Source organism: Equus asinus, chromosome 3, assembly GCF_041296235.1.
Source record: "Equus asinus isolate D_3611 breed Donkey chromosome 3, EquAss-T2T_v2, whole genome shotgun sequence".
Classification (NCBI taxonomy): Eukaryota; Metazoa; Chordata; class Mammalia; order Perissodactyla; family Equidae; genus Equus; species Equus asinus.
Window position 1 is genome coordinate 79,086,939 of NC_091792.1, and position 18,086 is coordinate 79,105,024.

The window sequence follows — 18,086 nt, forward strand, 5'->3', positions numbered from 1 at the left end:
AATTTGGTCTGAATTTCTGAAATACTTGAATTATCTTTGTGTACGACTTCATCCTTATTACTTTTGTGTGTTATAATTAATGCTAAGTATACTTGTCCAATTAGGTACAATAGGTTAGCAAGAGAGTGGACAGAGAAATACGCTATGTTGTAGGGTAAGAGGATCTGCACTCTACGGTGCGCTATTCATGGTACTGTCAGCACTTGGGTGCTGCATGCTGTAAGGCACTGTACTAACCAACCAAAGGTAACGGATGTGGCAGTTTCTGAAACTGTACATTTAACTGCTTGATCTGTTTAGCGTGAAAGTATACCCGGTAGTCATTGCTTGAGAGTATTTTTGCATGGCAAAATAGTACTAGTTACATAGCAGTAGTAAGAAATGGACATTTTAGTATCTTTTTCAAACTACCTTGGTGTTTAAATTTTAGTTTTAAAATTGATGTATTTTAAACTTCATACCAATACTATACGGAATGTGGTGATTTAGTTCATATTTTGCCAAGAGATGATAATGTAAGGGAAAAACACATAATTAAGCCTAAGCATCTAAACTAAATGTTCATTACTGACAAGCATGCATTAGTGTCAGCTCTACTTTGTGGCTCCCTGTATGCTAAATAAAACCTTTGTTTTAAAGTCCTGGGTTTTTGAGAGGGTGTCCTTAAATAGGGTAACCATGAATTGGTAGAAAAAACTTCTATATGTTAAAGTTTAGAAAAGTGGTTGAACCATGTTTATGTTTAGTTCTTGGTTTGAAATGAAGCTAGTTAATATTTTACAAAGTTCAAAGTGTAATAAATCTAAAAGTTCTCCTGTGCTCTTTGGTGTATATTCATTTCTTAAGGTTATCACTATTTTTTGTTGGTAAGTGGCCTATGACACAGGTATAATACAGGGAGAAATTGATAGCATTTATCAATATTAGTGATCTTCGTCAGTAATGAATAACCTTGCTCATGTGTGAATTACCTGTTGATTTTTTTAAACAGAGTTACCCCCAGTTGTACTCTGAGGCTCCTCTTCGTCAGGTTTCAAGTCAGGCTTGTCAGCTCCAATCACTGCACTTTTTTTTTTTTTAAAAAGTAACACATGTGGTTCTAATTAACTGTACTACACGCGCCCCCCTCCCCCCCCCCAAAAAAAACTGCTACTCTTTTTATCACCCTCACCAGTATCTCAGTCTTCTGCCTATGCCTAAGTCTCAGGTATTTTCTCTCCTGGTTTTACCCAGGTCAGGTCAAGTAACTTCTCAAAGTCTAGAATTCAGATAAAATTGTTCAGTTTATTGTTTGGTTCTGGCTTTGATGGAAATTTCTATGGATTTACAGAATGTGTGTGTTGTACTGATGTGAGTCAATGATGAACTGTAAAATAAGTTTTTAATCATTAAAATTTGTTGGAATGGATACTAATTGTAGAATTTTTGATAGACTGTTAGCTCAGTGGTAGGGAGAGAAAAGGTTTTTGGTTTTTGTTAGCCTCCCCAATCTCAGTGCCACTTGATTGTGTATATTACAATACTGCTTTCAGTGTGTTGGCACACTGTATTGGAAGCGTAAGGCTCTCATTTCCCACGTTGCTCTGAGTCCCAGTGCTTTCTCTCGTTGGCTTTACTCTAACCATAGCCATTAGAGATGGCTCCATGATGAGTCTGGAGATACAATAGAAATCTTTCCTTCCCTTTTAAGTATTAAGAATTCTTTATTTTAGCTTTTAAAATAACATCTTCTTTATTTACAGGTACAACAGAATATCTCGGGAATGGACTCAGAAGTATGCCATGTGATGCTTCCTTAAAGTCAGAATAACCTGCATTATAGCTGGAATAAACTTTAAATTACTGTTCCTTTTTTGATTTTCTTATCCGGCTGCTCCCCTATCAGACCTCATCTTTTTTAATTTTATTTTTTGTTTACCTCCCTCCATTCATTCACATGCTCATCTGAGAAGACTTAAGTTCTTCCAGCTTTGGACAATAACTGCTTTTAGAAACTGTAAAGTAGTTACAAGAGAACAGTTGCCCAAGATTCAGAATTTTTTAAAAAATGGAGCATGTGTATTATGTGGCCAATGTCTTCACTCTAACTTGGTTATGAGACTAAAACCATTCCTCACTGCTCTAACATGCTGAAGAAATCATCTGAGGGGGGAGATGGATGTTCAGTTGTCACATCAAAGGAAGCAGCATTATTCTAGCAGCATCCATTATTGTTTAAGCCTTCCACTGTTAGAGATTTGAGGTTACATGATATACTTTATGCTCATAACTGGTGTGGCTGGAGAATTGGTATTGAATTTATAGCATCTGCAGAACAGAAAATGTGATGTATTTTATGCATGTCAATAAAGGAATGACCTGTTCTTGTTCTACAGAGAATGGAAATTGGAAGTCAAACACCCTTTGTATTCCAAAATAGGGTCTCAAACATTTTGTAATTTTCATTTAAATTGTTAGGAGGCTTGGAGCTATTAGTTAATCTATCTTCCAATACACTGTTTAATAAAGCACTGAATAAATGATGCAAGTTGTCAATGGATGAGTGATCAACTAATAGCTCTGCTAGTAATTGATTTATTTTTCTTCAATAAAGTTGCATAAACCAATGAGTTAGCTGCCTGGATTAATCGATATGGGAAACAATCTTTTGTAAATGCAAAGCGTTTTTGTATATACTGTTGGGATTTGCTTCATTGTTTGACATCAAATGATGATGTAAAGTTCAAAAGAGTGAATATTTTGCCATGTTCAGTTAAAAGTGCACAGTCTGTTACAGGTTGACACATTGATTGACCTGATTTATGCAGAATTAATATAAGCTATTTGGATAGTGTAGCTTTAGTATGCTGCACATGATACTGGCAGCCCTGGAGTTCATAGATGGATTGGGACCCAGCAGTTTTGAAACATGTATATGGAGTTTAAGAAATTTATTTTTCACGTGCAACCCTCATATGACTAAATTTTTTCTTCACCTTGTACGCTTGACAGCTGAAAAAACCATAACATGGGAGTAATAATGGGTCAAAATTTACAAAATAAAGTACTGTTTCAGTGTGGGAGTTGTCAGTGAGGCTGTGTTGAAGTGACTTAACTGTGTGGGATACTGAGTATCCATTGAAATGGATTTGTTCAGCCATTGACATGAATGAGCATTTAAATGCAGCAGGTCTCATTTCAGGTGACTTCACATGAATGAATAAAAGTCAATGCTATTGGATTATTTTTGTTTGACAAGTGCTATCTGTGCCACTAATTTAACTTGTGTAGTAACGAGGGCATTATCATTCTTCACCCTTCCTAATTCTGACCCTTAAAGTTTTACTTCTTTTCCTAGTTACTTTGATTTGTCCATTGCTTTCTTACAGTCTTGTGTTTGATTTCTAGTACATCTGTGACTTTTCTCCACGTCCACATTTTTGCACTGCCTATACTTATGTGCAATCTTATTTGTCTGCACACAGATGTGGAAAGCTAGATAAAAATAAATGTTAAAGCTTGATTTTTATAAACATTTTAATATGTAGTTTGGACATGATTTATTGACTTAAGGTTCTTCTCTAACCTGGAGGTGAAATGCATGCCTTCCAAAGATGTTCTGGCTTTAATTCTGTAATAAGCATTTCATTGAGAAATACCAGTCCAGCTATACAATTTTCCAATGAGTGAATTTCTTTTTTTAATCTTTTGCTTAAAAAATGACTCCTTAAGGATAGATGTCATACTGTTAAAACTATTTTGGATTCATAATACAAATTACAAGTTAGTAACATGCTGTTCCACAAGGTAAGAAATACTGTTCTTTGGCTCTGTGTTCAAGATAATTATTTCTGAGACTCCTAGACTTTCAAAATTACAGCTTTACTAGGCATAACATTTCTTGAAAGCCAACCATGAGTGAAAAACACTTGTCAGAGCTTCTGGATCCCGAACTGGCTTTCAGGTTGACCTTTAGCCATAGACAACCCCTAAGTATTTATGAAGATGATGTTCTTAAACCATTGTCATAATGATTGGATGTGTCCAGTTCTCTAGATTTTTGACTTGATGCTTTCTACAACATTTCTTAGGTCAAAGGCTTCTCCAGGCTTAAGAGAGCAGTAAAGCATCTACCTGGAAAACCATTCTTGAATGTGTGGACACTAGACTTGAGATCATCTCTAATGACAGCTTCAAAAGAATACAATAATTTTTACCCATATATGTTACTAGTGCCATATGTAGGACTGAAGTGAATATTAGATTAAAAATTGATTTTGATTATTGCTATGTGTTTTCAGTCTTAATGCATAAACTCAAATTTTAAATACTTAGTTTCTTTTAACCTTTGAGAATTATAGTGCAGTGGACCTATTAATGAGTTTTTAGTGACTCGTTTTTGTTCTGGGCAAGCTTGCAATGTGCTTATCAGATCAAAGAAAAAACTTAGTTTGCTTTCTTGTATGAGTGTACTCACAGTTTTTTAAAGTATGAACCACAGTTAACTAGTGGTCTCAGGGGTAGTGAAACACTCAGTTTTTTAATGGTTAGTTGAAATATGCTTCAGATACTGATCATGCTGTGTTAGTGATTTTGCAGTGACTCATTAGCCATGTTCTGTGTTGGCATAACAAAACTGTTAAATGATTGTTGATTACACTTCTAAGTGAATTTGTTTTCTATTTTATGAGGAAGCCAATGCAAGTCACTAAATACTGTCTAATAGTGACATCTGCATTATACTTGTAATAGTTAAGGTTAATTGAGCTTAAAGGAATTGTTGCCATTAAAGTCTGTTTAAAGACACTTTCGTCTTACTCGGTAATTCCAGCTAACGTGAAATCCACAGTTTTAACTATGTGAGTTCTATTTTGAACTTCTTGGAACAGCAGTTATAACTGAACTATGGTCTATAAAGAATTTAGAGCAGAGGTCCTCAAAGTGTGGTCCCAAGACCAGCAGTATCAGTATCATTTGAGAAATTCTTGAAAATGGAAATTACCAGACTTCATTTAGGCTGCCTGATTCAAAAATGGGTGGAACCCAAGCCTGTTCAGGTGATGCTGAAGGCTCCCAAGGTCTGCCTCGTAACAGACTCCAGCAGTAATTCTTGGACCCTATAGTTCTCTTACAATTCTTGCTGTGTCATGGCTGTAAGAGAATGTCTTAGATTGTATGCCCGAGTATTGCATTTTTAATTTCTGACAATTTGTAATACTTTGAATTAGGAGTAATACTGTAGGTTGATTTACCTATTTAAGATACAGTAATGGTCTGCAACTAATTTGACTAACAGTCTAACAGTGACACTCAAATTTATAAGATCTAACTTTATTCAGATATATATAGTTCAGCCAATGGCCAAATAGTATTTAAAAAGAGTAGCCAGGTACAAAAGTCTGCTAAGTGTTGGTTAGATAGCTGAACAAGGATTTGAACCCTGGCGTCATTCTTTAGCCTTACACAAAACAACTTTTTTTTCTTGAGTGAAAAGATGTCAAGGATATTTGCAGTGTTCAGTGAATTTGACAGCTATTAAGCATACTCTAAGGTAGCTTTTAAAACTGTACTCTCCCATTGCAATGGAAAAATAAATGGTAAAGGTATTTGGAAACTAGGATTTAAAAACATGACAGCCCACCCCCCAAAAAAGTGTTAAGGAGCATCTGTGTTAAAAGATCAAAACTAAAGTTTTCTAGAAAGGCTGGGGAAACTGAAGTTGGCTGAACATTTTGTTTCTTTAGGTGTCCAGTAATTATCACTATTTTGCATTCTTTCCTGCTACCCTATAGCTGCTCGCTCCTTGCCTCATTTTGAAGAACTTGTGATTAATTCTGGTATAGTGTTTCTGATAATTGCTCTTTTGTGTGAAATGTGTTTTAGTCAAGGTCCCATTGTCAATTATAAGAAGTACACTATTTCTGGATGAAATCAGTTTTAAGAGCCCTCATAATTTTTTCCTACATTGTAGAAAATGGCTTTATGAAATAACTAATTTAAATTTTTCCATACTATTGTCTGCATCTCTGTAACCTCGATGCCTTGTTTACCATATCAGATTTGAATAGCGTCAAGTAAAGCCAAACAGTGGAGTATTTTCATGCTGTAGTTGCTTAAGAACTCAGTTAACCATGTCGTTTGCCGACCTCCCAGCCATCTCTCCTGAACGCCTATATAGATTCCTATTCATTATCCTTAAGGGTATTTTTAAGATGTCTAAAACTGACTTGATTTCTGCACACAGATACACACAGACCCCTACGTCGTCTTGGCCTCCGTAAATGTAAACCTTTTTTCAGTTGCACTGGCCCAAAACCTAGGCATCCACCTTGGTTTCTCACAACTCCACTTCCAAGTTAAACAGCAGTCCTGTCAATTCTTTTAAACTTTATTCAGAATCTACTGTGTTTACTACTGTCACCATGGTCTAAAGCTCTGTCATCTCACTTGGATTACTGCAGTAGCCGCCTGAGTGGTCCTCTGCTTTTTACTTGGCAGTAAGCTTTCCCACACACGACGCAGCATAATCCTTGTAAACCACGTCGGACCATGTCATCACTTTGCTCCAGAACTCCTAATGATTTCCTGTCTCATTGAAGAGTAAAAGCGATTTACAGGCTATAATGACTTTTGCCACCACTACTACTGCATCTCTAATCACTCCTGTTTGCTCCCACCACCTCCCAGACTCCTTCAACTCAATCACAGGCCCCTGCTGAGATTTGAACACAGCAGGCTTTCTCTCACCTTTGCCCATTTCTCCCCTTTGCCTAGAGTTCCCTCAGATACCATATGACTCCTCCCTAACTGTTAGGTTTATTCAGATGTCAACATAGAGTGGATTTTCTCAACTGTCTAACAAAGCACCGCCATCGTAGAGTGGACCATGGCATACCAGTATTATCCCCCTTATGTGTGGCGCTGTTTGTTTCCTCCTCAACCCCACCCCAGAACGTAAGCTCTATGAAAACAGGGATTTTGTCTCTTGCTGTGCTATGTTCCTCAATGACTAGATGACTGCCTGATCAGTCAGATATTTAATAGATGACTGAGCTAAATAGTAGACTTTGCTAAAAGTATTCCTTTATTTTTAACTCCAAAAGTGAAAGAAAACCAAAAACTGCCGCATACCATAAAAATACAATGAATGGAACCTTCTTTATTCTCTTAACTGTAAGTAAAATAGCACCACTGAGTGGCGTGACCATTTCAGTTTCTATCAGTAATGGATGATTACCGTGAGCAACTCTCCTGTGAAAAGGCACTTAGACATGCTGGGAAAAACCAGCTTCCTGTGTGTGTCAGTAAGAAAGAAAGGAGCACCCTCAAGCCAAAACCAAATTGAAACTGGGAACCCAAAGAGGAAGCAGAATGTAACTAAAACCAGCTTTCATTTTGAAAACACTTGAAAAACCAAGTGAACTGTACTGTAGTTTTTGTGACCCTGACGAAGTCCAGAATGCATCCAAACAGTGGTGTCAAATAGGAGACACCCATCCCTAATACAGGAAGGAGTCTATGTCTTGAAGCTTGGCGCTCTGTGGCAGGAGATTATCCTCTCAGAATTTATAGTAGTTTGGCGTTTGTGAAGATTTGCAGCCCTAAATCTTACAATACAGGTGGTCCCAGAAAACTCTAGCAGAAGATTTCATTATTAAAGTAGTCCCAAATGAGAGCAACCAGCTACTGACAGAAGCAAAAAAATACTCTGCAGAAAATAATAGCTCATAGTTAAAAATCAGAAAGGAAGAAGTAGTACAAGGAATGTAGCACCTTGAGTAGGAGCCATCCAACTTGCAAAAATTTCAGACATTAAACACCAGGTCAGAGCCAGCACTGGTGGCCTAGCAGTTAAGTTTCGCGGGCTCTGCTTCAGCACCCCGGGTTCAGTTCCCGAGCTTGCACCTAGACCACTCGTCAGTGGCCAAGCTGTAGCCGTGGCTCACGTACAAAATAGAGGAAGATCGGCCACAGATGTTAGTTCAGGGCAAATCTTCCTCAGCAAAAGAGAGGAAGATTGGCCACAGATGTTAGCTCAGGGCGAATCTTCCTCAGCAAAAGAGAGGAAGATTGGCCACAGATGTTAGCTCAGGGCGAATCTTGCTTAGCAAAAAAAATACACATGTATATCAGGTCATCCAAATTGGAAAGGAAGAAGTGAAAATATCTTCACAGATGACGTTATATAGAAAATCCTAAGGAATGGTAATAGAAATTATTAGAGCGAATAATTGAATTGAGCAAAGTTGCAGTATACCAAAACCAATACAAGAAATCAGTTTTATTTCTATAGCTAGCAATGAACAATCTGAAAATAAAATTAAGAAAACAATTCCATTTGCAGTAGCATCAAAAAGAGTAAAATACTTAGGAATGTATTTAACCAACCAAGTGGAAAACTTGTACACTGAGAACTACGAAACATTCTGAAAGAAAGAAGTCCTAAATAAATGGAAAGACATCCTGTGTACATGGATTAGAGGATTTATTATTGTTAAGATGGTAATAATCCTCAAAGCAATCTACAGGTTCAATGCAATCCCTATCAAAATCCTAATGTCTCTTTGCAGAAAGGCAAGATTTAAAAATTCACATGGAATTGCAAAGGAGCGCAAAGAGCCAAACAATCTTGAAAAATAGAGCAAAGTTTCAAGGACTCATGCCTCCTGATTTAAAAATTTACCATATAGCCATAGTAATCAAAACAGTATGGTACTAGCATAAAGATAAATATATACACCAATGGAATAGAATTGAGAGTACAAAAATAAATCCATATACATCTGTAGTCAGTTGATTTTCAGCAGGGGTGCCAAGACCACTCAATGAGGGAAAGAATAGTCTCTTCAGCAAATGGTGCTGAGACAACTGGATATTTACTTGCAAAAGAATGAATTTGGACCCCTCCCTCACATCATATACAAAAATTAACTCAAAATAGATCAAAGTGCTAAATGTAAGCTCTAAAACCATAAAACTTTTCAGAAGAAAACAGTAGTAAATTTTCATGACTTTGGATTTGGCAATAAATTTTTAGATATGATACCAAAAGCACAAGGAATGAAAGAAAAAATAGGTAAATTGGACTTCATCAAAATTAGAAACTTCTGTGTGTCAAAGGACAGTATCAAAGTGAAAAGACAACCTACAGAATGGGAGAAAATGTTTGCAAATCATGTATCTGATAAGGGTCTAGTATCCAGATATGTAAAGAACCCTTAAAACTCAACAACAAAAAGACAAATAACTCAATTTTAAAATGGACAAAGGATTTGAATAAACGTTTCTCAAAAAATATGTACAAATGGCCAGCAAACATATGAAAAAGATGCTCAACATCATTAGTAATTATAGAAATGCAAATCAACACCGCAATAAGATGCCACTTCACACCCACTTGGATGGCTATAATTTTAAAAAAATGGAAAATAAGTGTTTGTGAGAATGGAGAAATTGCAGCTATTGTACATTGCTGGTGGGAATGAAAATGATGCGGCTTCTGTGGAAAGCAGTTTGGCGGTTCCTCAAAAGGTTAAACATAGAATTAGCATATGACCCAGCAATTCCATTCCTAGACATATACCCAAAAGAATTGAAAACATATTCAGACAAATAATTGTACATGAATGCTCATAGCAGCATTATTCACAATAGCCAAAGGTGGGAACAATAGATGAATGAAGAAATAGTGGTATATCCATACAACGACATGTTATTCAGCCATACAAAGGAATCTAGTACTAACACATGCTCTAATGTGAATGAACTTTGAAAACATCATGCTAAATGAAAGAATCCACACATAAAAGGTCATATATTGTGATTCTGTTTATATGAATATCCAGAACAGTTAAATTTATAGAGACAAAAAGCAGATTGATGTGTGCCAGGGGCTGGGGGGAGGAAAGAATGGGAAGTGACTGCTTAACGGGTATGTGGTCTCCCTCGTGAGTGATCAAAATATCTTGGAACTAGATTGAGTTCACAACATTGTGAACATAATAAGTGCTACTTCACTGTACATTTTTAAATGGTTAATTTGATGTTATGTGAATTTGATTTCAATAAAAAATATATATATATCAGTCACAAAAGACAGTAACCAACACTTATGTAATACTTTTTAGGTGCCAAACACTGTTCTGAATTCTTTACATATATTAACTCAATTCTCATAACAAACATATACTTATTACTTACATACTTATATTATTAGCAACAAACATATACTTATGAACACATATTATTATCCCTGCTTTACAGATGAGGAAACTGGGGGACATAGAAGCTCAATGACTTACCCGAGGCTCCTCAGCCAATGGCAGAGGCTGAGACTTGAATCTGGGTAATCCAGTTCCAGAATCCTGCCTCCCCAGCACCGTGCTGAAAGGACAGCGGCTTGAGATGTGAGTACAGAGCAGGAGACTGTAGACGTGACCGGTCAGCTTTGACAAATGACCAAAAGTAGTCCTTCCAGGAATAGAAAGATAGAATATTGAAATTTAAACTCAGAGGATAGGTTTAGTAGCCCAGTAGACACTGAATAGTCTAAATAAAGTAGCTGAATAGTAGCTGAATAAAGAATTAGAGCAGTGGAAGATATGAAGAAATTCCAAACTTAGTACAGAGATGTAAAATAGGAACGAGTCTAACAAACATGAAAAGAGACAGTCAATCTAACACACATCTAATTGGAGCAGGAGTTCTATTCATTGCTTCTAGGCTCCAAAGTCACCTTTCAATACATCCTCTGTAATAAACAACTGAATTCCTTCAAGCATGTCTCCTTTAAAATGAACACCATGTTAAGCTTTCTCAGTTGAGGGTGTTGGAGGGATATTCCAGGAAAAAAGAGGCTCCCCAGCTGTGCCTCGTGTGGGCTGGTGTGGGTGTGAGGACATCCAGTAAACGTCCACAGGCCCTCAGCGCAATCCGTCTGTGACCTTGCAGCCTTGACCAGGTGATAGTCTTTTTGCAGCCCCCTTGACGTGGAAACCGAAGTTTCTGCATGGCCTGCACACAGCTCCCTGTGGCCTGGAGGGTCACGCACCTGAACTCACTTCTACAAGCTTCTGCACAGCCTGTGTGCAGCCCACCTGTGGCCGAGGGGTCTGCACAGAGCTGCCACTCCTTCTGCAAGTAAAGCAGATTGCCCGCAAAGAAACAACAGGCAGATAGACTAGAGCAAAAATGAAAGATTTCTCAACAGCAACAATGGAAACAGAAGATGGTAGAATACTGTCTTCAATGCATGAAGAAAAAACAGCTATCACCCTAGAATTCTGTACCAAGGAAAATATCTTTCAAGAATAATGATGAATGACAAATTTGGAAAACATTATATTGAACAAAAGTCAAAAAACAGAGTATGTGATTCTAGTTGCATAATATTCAAGGAGAGACAAAATTAAACTATGGTGATAGAAACCAGAACAGTGGTTACCTGGGACAGGGGGAATTTGACTAGAAAGAGGCACAAGGGAACTTTCTAGGCTGAAATGTTCTGTATCTTAACGGGAGTAGTGATCACACAAGTCTGCACCTTTGCCAAAACTAACTGGACTGTGCACTGTGGTGCTTAATTTCCTGTGTCAACTTGACTGGGCTACAGGATGCCCAGATAACGGGTTCACCTATATCTGGGTATGTCTGTGAGGAGGTTTCCAGAAGAAATCAGTGTTTGAATTGGTAGACTGAGTAAATCAGATTGTCCTCCCTCATGTGAATTGGCGTCATCCAATCCACCGAGAGCTGAAACAGAACAGAAGGTGGAGGAATGGAGAATTCGCTTTCTGCCTGATCACCTGAGCTCAGACATGGAAGCTCTTCTTCTAGGGCTGTTCAAGGTACAAATATCCTTTAAAAGATAGTCCAGGACAAAAGTACCCAGTGCCTCTGTCACAAGATGTTCAGAAATAGAAGAGACCCGTGGAGAATTGTCTCCCAGTGTTTAGGAACAAATTGTATATGTGAGTTTTTTTCACTGTAAATTTATGAAATTGAATACAGATCAAAAGTTAGTGTTCAAATTGAGATGTGCTGTAAGTATAAAATTCACAATAGATTTTGAATCCTTAGTATGAAAAAAGAATGTAAAATATCTCAATAATTGTTGAATACATGTTGAAATGATAATATTTTGAATATATTGGTTTAAATAAAATGCATTATTAAAATTAACTTCACCTGTTTCTTTTTACTTTTTAAATGTCACTACTGGATATTTTGAAGTTACATATGAGTCTTACATTCATTTCTGTTGAACAGCTCTGGATGTCTAATTTTTATTGGACAACCTTAGAATGATTGAGTGAACTATGAATAGAAGTTGGGAGAGAGTATTGTTTTTGCCTGAGTTCCCTAGCAAACAGAGACCTGAGGCAAAGCTTAATCGTTAATCTTTTGGGGGGAGGTACAATCCTAGACTAGTAAGAATGTAGGGAAAGGGAGGTGAGGCAGAGAAAGTGAAAAGCACATTTGGGCAGTTGCTGGGGACACCTGATCCCATGCTCTGTGACATGGTGCATCATCTGAGATTAGAAGTGATGACAGGAGCCACAATCACCATGGGACTGATTGGGTTGGGGCTGGGTACTAGGGCTCTGAGGATCTTGCCGTGGTGTGTTGTCTGTTCTCTGTTGGGTTATGGTTACTGTAATTTCCCATTGACAGTTAATTCTGGGCATGGAAGTGGTAAGAGATGTTCCACTGACTCCCCTAGGTTCCAAACATAATCCTCCCTGCATTCATTAGGTTGCAGCAACTCTAGCTTCACCTGGTAATCAGAGTTCATTACCCCACCCAGCATGTTAACTCCATTTTTAACCTGCTTGTCTGCTAGAATGAGAAACCCAATGTGACTCCAGAGCATTAGTCACAACTTCCAATTGGGTGGAACCCCGTACCTTCCCCACCCCTGGACCTGAGACATCTGACCTAACAGAGTCAACAATTTCAGGGACAGGAAACACAAATTCCATTAGTGAGTCACTGAGAGTGATGATGAGAGAGGCCACTCCTACTTCTTCATCTTCTCGTACTCATGTATTCTAGTTTGGGGAGACACAGGACCATATATTGGCCATAGTTTAGTGCATATACTGCATCCCAAAGGAAAGTGCTCTAACCCCGCAGGGTGCTGTCCTCAAGCCTTCACATGAGCCGAGACTTCCATAGGCCACCCCGCTGTTTTTTAGGTTGGCTGCTGCTGGGTGCTAGGGTACTTGGTAAAATCAGTGATTCTCAAGGTCGTGAGCCCAGCTTCCCATCTCCTTTGACATCAAGTGTGCCTGTTTTCTAAGGCAATGTTGTAGGGATACCATTTCAAGAGGTACAGAATTCTGTAAACTCTCAGATGGTGTTAGTAGAGACACTGCAGTCAGGGAAGGCAGAACATATGCAGAATATGTATTAATTTCAGTAAATTAATTTGATGCCCCCACCAAGGAGAAGGGGTCCAATGTACTCAATCTGCCAACAGGTGGCTGGCTGGTCCCCCTCAGGAATGGTACCATTATCTAGGGCTCAGCATCAGCCTCTGCTGTTGGCTGGTTGAGCAATCAGCAGAGGCAGTAAGATGGCTAAAGTCCATAGTCCCAACTGTCTGTGTACTTGATTATCAAGAGCCTCCTCTCTGGGACATGTTCTCTTGTGAGCATTAATGTGAGACACAAACAAACTTGCACGTGTCATGCCTACCTTCTCAGTGTCTATCGACAGATTATCTACCCAGACCTCTATGTCGCCCATCTTGAAGTCTTATTTTCTTTAAGGCCCTGATCCACCAAATAAGACTTTTGGCTCTGCCCAGGTGTCAGTATATAACTGTATCTCAGGTCACATCTCCTTTCGCGTAAAGTGAAAAATCAAAATTCCATCTCACAATTCTGTGCTCTTTCACCAAGTGCAGATTTCCCTTCACCAATGTCATTCAGGGTTACTCCTAAGTGCGGCTGTAATATGACAGCAGTCCTTTTATGGCTAGTTCCGATTATTTCACACCAGACCTCCATCAGTGGGTTATAAGGAACTCCCAATAAGGGCATCAGTGTGGTCATCAGTGCAGCAGAGATGACTGAGATGGAGGGCTAGACCACCTATTCAAATAATTTACGAGGACTTTGCCTGTGTCTGTGTCACTTCCTATATACAGTGGAACATTGCTGCCCCTGCCCAGCTTGATGATTTGGTTGACTTGATAATGCTCAGTTCAGGCTGCAGACTCACTTTAGTGTAACACGTCAGATGTTTGGTCTCTACTAAGACCCAGTAGTACACTAGGAGCTATTTTTCAAACAGTAGTTCTCTCTGGCGAAGTGCATAGCCTTGCTCCAGAATATAAGGGTCTGCAGTATGACCCTTCTATTGGAGCTTGCCCCAAATTCCATATATCCTCCGTGGATCTCTCCAGCACTATTAGATCTGCTGGATCACATGACGTAAGTGTGATTTCTCAGGGCTGACCATAGGCAATTACAAAGGCTTTACCCAACAGGCCTCATGGGTGACAGCTGTCCTCCCCACACCAGACTTGGTACATGGCCAAAGTATTACAATCTCTAAAGGCAGGTGCTGTGAAGGACTGAGGCCCCTCTGGCTTTTCTTGCTCTTCACGTTTTCACATTCCTGGGCTCAGTGCCTTCATTTCCAGGTCTCTTTTTTTTTTTTTTTGATTGTTAATAGCAGTTTTATTTGTTTTTTTTTTCTTTCTTTTTTTTTTTTTATTAATGTTATGATAGATTACAACCTTGTGAGATTTCAGTTGTACATTTTTGTTAGTCATGTTGTGGGTACACCACTTCCCCCTCCATACCCTCCCCCCACCCCCCCTTTTCCCTGGTAACCACCGATCAGATCTCCTTCTCAATATACTAATTTCCACCTATGAGTGGAGTCATATAGAGTTCGTCTTTCTCTGACTGACTTATTTCGCTTAACATAATGCCCTCGAGGTCCATCCACGTTGTTGTGAATGGGCCAATTTCGTCTTTTTTTTTGGCTGAGTAGTATTCCATTGTGTATATATACCACATCTTCTTTATCCAATCATCAGTTTCTGGGCATGTAGGCTGGTTCCACATCTTGGCTATTGTAAATAATGCTGCGATGAACATAGGGGTGCAACGGACTCTTGAGATATCTGATATCAGGTTCTTAGGACAGATACCCAGTAATGGGATGGCTGGGTCATAGGGTATTTCTATTTTTAACTTTTTGAGAAATCTCCATACTGTTTTCCATAGTGGCTGTACCAGTTTGCATTCCCACCAACAGTGTATGAGGGTTCCTCTTTCTCCACAACCTCTCCAACATTTGTCGTTCTTGGTTTTGGATGTTTTTGCCAATCTAACGGGGGTAAGGTGATATCTTAGTGTAGTTTTGATTTGCATTTCCCTGATGATTAGCGATGATGAACATCTTTTCATGTGTCTATTGGCCATATTCATATCTTCTTTTGAGAAATGTCTGTTCATGTCCTCTGCCCATTTTTTGATCGGGTTGTTTGTTTTTTTGTTGTTAAGCAGTGTGAGTTCTTTGTATATTATGGAGATTAACCCTTTGTCGGATAAGTGGCTTGTAAATATTTTTTCCCAATTAGCTGTTTTTTTGTTTCAATTCTGTTTTCCCTTGCCTTGAAGAAGCTCTTTAGTCTGATGAAGTCCCATTTGTTTATTCTTTCTATTGTTTCCCTCAACTGAGGAGTTACAGTGTCCAAAAAGATTCTTTTGAAACTGATGTCAAAGAGTGTACTGCCTATATTCTCTTCCAAAAGACTTATTGTCTCAGGCCTAATCTTTAGGTCTTTGATCCATTTTGAGTTTATTTTGGTGTGTGGTGAAAAAGACTGGTCAATTTTCAATCTTTTGCATGTGGCTGTCCAGTTTACCCAGCACCATTTGTTGAAGAGACTTTCTTTTCTCCATTGTAGGCCCTCTGCTCCTTTGTCGAAGATTAGCTGTCCATAGATGTGTGGTTTTATCTCTGGGCTTTCAATTCTGTTCCATTGATCTGTGGACCTGTTTTTGTACCAGTACCATGCTGTTTTGATCACTGTAGCTTTGTAGTATGTTTTGAAATCGGGGATTGTGATTCCGCCGGCTTTGTTTTTCTTGCTCAGGATTGCTTTAGCAATTCGCGGTCTTTTGTTCCCCCATATGAATTTTAGGATTGTTTGTTCAATTTCTGTGAAGAATGTTCTTGGGATTCTGATTGGGATAGCATTGAATCTGTATATTGCTTTAGGTAGTATGGACATTTTAACTATGTTTATTCTTCCAATCCATGTGCAAGGAATGTTTTTCCAGCTCTTTATGTCATCGCCTATTTCTTTCAAGAAAGTCTTGTAGTTTTCATTGTATAGATCCTTCACTTCCTTGGTTAAGTTTATCCCAAGGTATTTTATTCTTTTCGTTGCGATTGTGAATGGGATAGAGTTCTTGAGTTCTTTTTCTGTTAGTTTATTGTTAGTGTATAGAAATGCTACTGATTTATGCACGTTAATTTTATACCCTGCTACTTTGCTGTAGTTGTTGATTATTTCTAATAGTTTTTCTGTGGATTCTTTGGGGTTTTCTATGTATAGGATCATGTCGTCTGCAAACAACGAGAGTTTTACTTCTTTGTTACCTATTTGGATTCCTTTTATTTCTTTTTCCTGCCAAATTGCTCTGGCCAGCACCTCCAGTACTATGTTGAATAGGAGTGGTGAAAGTGGGCACCCTTGTCTTGTTCCTGTCCTCAGAGGGATGGCTTTCAGCTTTTGTCCATTGAGTATGATGTTGGCTGTGGGTCTATCATATATGGCCTTTATTATGTTGAGGTACTTTCCTTCTATACCCATTTTACTGAGGGTTTTTATCATAAATGGGTGTTGGATCTTGTCGAATGCTTTCTCTGCATCTATTGAGATGATCATGTGGTTTTTGTTTTTCATTTTGTTGATGTAGTGTATCACGTTGATTGACTTGCGGATGTTGAACCATCCCTGTGTCCCTGGTATAAATCCCACTTGATCATGGTGTATAATCTTTTTGATGTATTGCTGTAATCGGTTTGCCAAAATTTTGTTGAGGATTTTTGCATCTATGTTCATCAGTGATATCGGCCTGTAGTTCTCCTTCTTTGTGTTGTCCTTGTCAGGTTTGGGGATCAGAGTGATGTTGGCTTCATAGAATGTGTTAGGGAGTTCTCCATCTTTCTCAATTTTCTGGAACAGTTTGAGGAGAATAGGTATTAAGTCTTCTTTGAATGTTTGGTAGAATTCTCCAGAGAAGCCATCTGGTCCTGGACTCTTGTTTTTGGGGAGGTTTTTGATTACCGTTTCTATTTCCTTACTTGTGATTGGTCTATTCAGATTCTCCATTTCTTCCTGATTCAGTTTGGGGAGATTGTAGGAGTCTAGGAATTTGTCCATTTCTTCCAGGTTGTTCAATTTGTTGGCATATAGTTTTTCATAGTATTCTCTTATGATCTCTTGTATTTCATTGGTATCTGTTGTGATTTCTCCTCTGTCATTCCTGATTTTATTAATTTGCGCTTTCTCTCTTCTTTTCTTGGTGAGTCTGGCTAGGGGTTTGTCAATTTTGTTAATTCTTTCGAAGAACCAACTCTTTGTTTCATTGATCCTTTCTATTGTCTTTTTTGTTTCAATATCGTTTATTTCTGCTCTTATTTTTATTATTTCCCTCCTTCTACTGACTCTGGGCTTTGTTTGTTCTTCTTTTTCTAGTTCTGTTAGGTGTCGTTTGAGGTTGCTTACGTGAGCTTTTTCTTGTTTAGTGAGGTGAGCCTGTATTGCAATGAATTTCCCTCTTAGGACTGCTTTTGCTGCGTCCCAAATGATTTGGTATGTCGTGTTCTCATTTTCATTTGTCTCCAGATAATATTTGATTTCTTCTTTAATTTCTTCAATGATCCATTGTTTGTTGAGAAGCGTGTTGTTTAGTCTCCACATTTTTGCACCTTTCTCTGCTTTTTTCTTGTAGTTGATTTCTAGTTTAATAGCGTTATGATCAGAAAAGATGCTTGATATTATTTCAACTCTCTTGTATTTATTGATGTTTGCTTTGGTTCCCAAAATATGGTCAATCCTTGAGAATGTTCCATGT

The 18,086-nt window shown here is 38.3% G+C and overlaps 1 protein-coding gene across 7 annotated transcripts in view; it reads left to right on the forward strand.

Moving 5' to 3' along the window:
• UBE2D3 (ubiquitin conjugating enzyme E2 D3) overlaps positions 1-3,220 on the forward strand; it is a 29,780-nt gene extending 26,560 nt beyond the window's left edge. For 4 of the 7 annotated variants that reach the window (XM_044766399.2, XM_044766396.2, XM_044766400.2 and 1 more), the window contains exons 8-9: positions 105-154; positions 1,743-3,220. In XM_044766399.2, coding sequence (XP_044622334.1) covers positions 105-153 — 49 coding nt within the window. In that variant the 3' untranslated portion in view covers position 154; positions 1,743-3,220. The remainder of the gene's footprint in view (positions 1-104; positions 155-1,742) is intronic. The other 3 variants (XM_070506523.1, XM_070506522.1, XM_044766401.2) reach the window with 1 other exon arrangement.
• Positions 3,221-18,086: the final 14,866 nt, after the last annotated feature.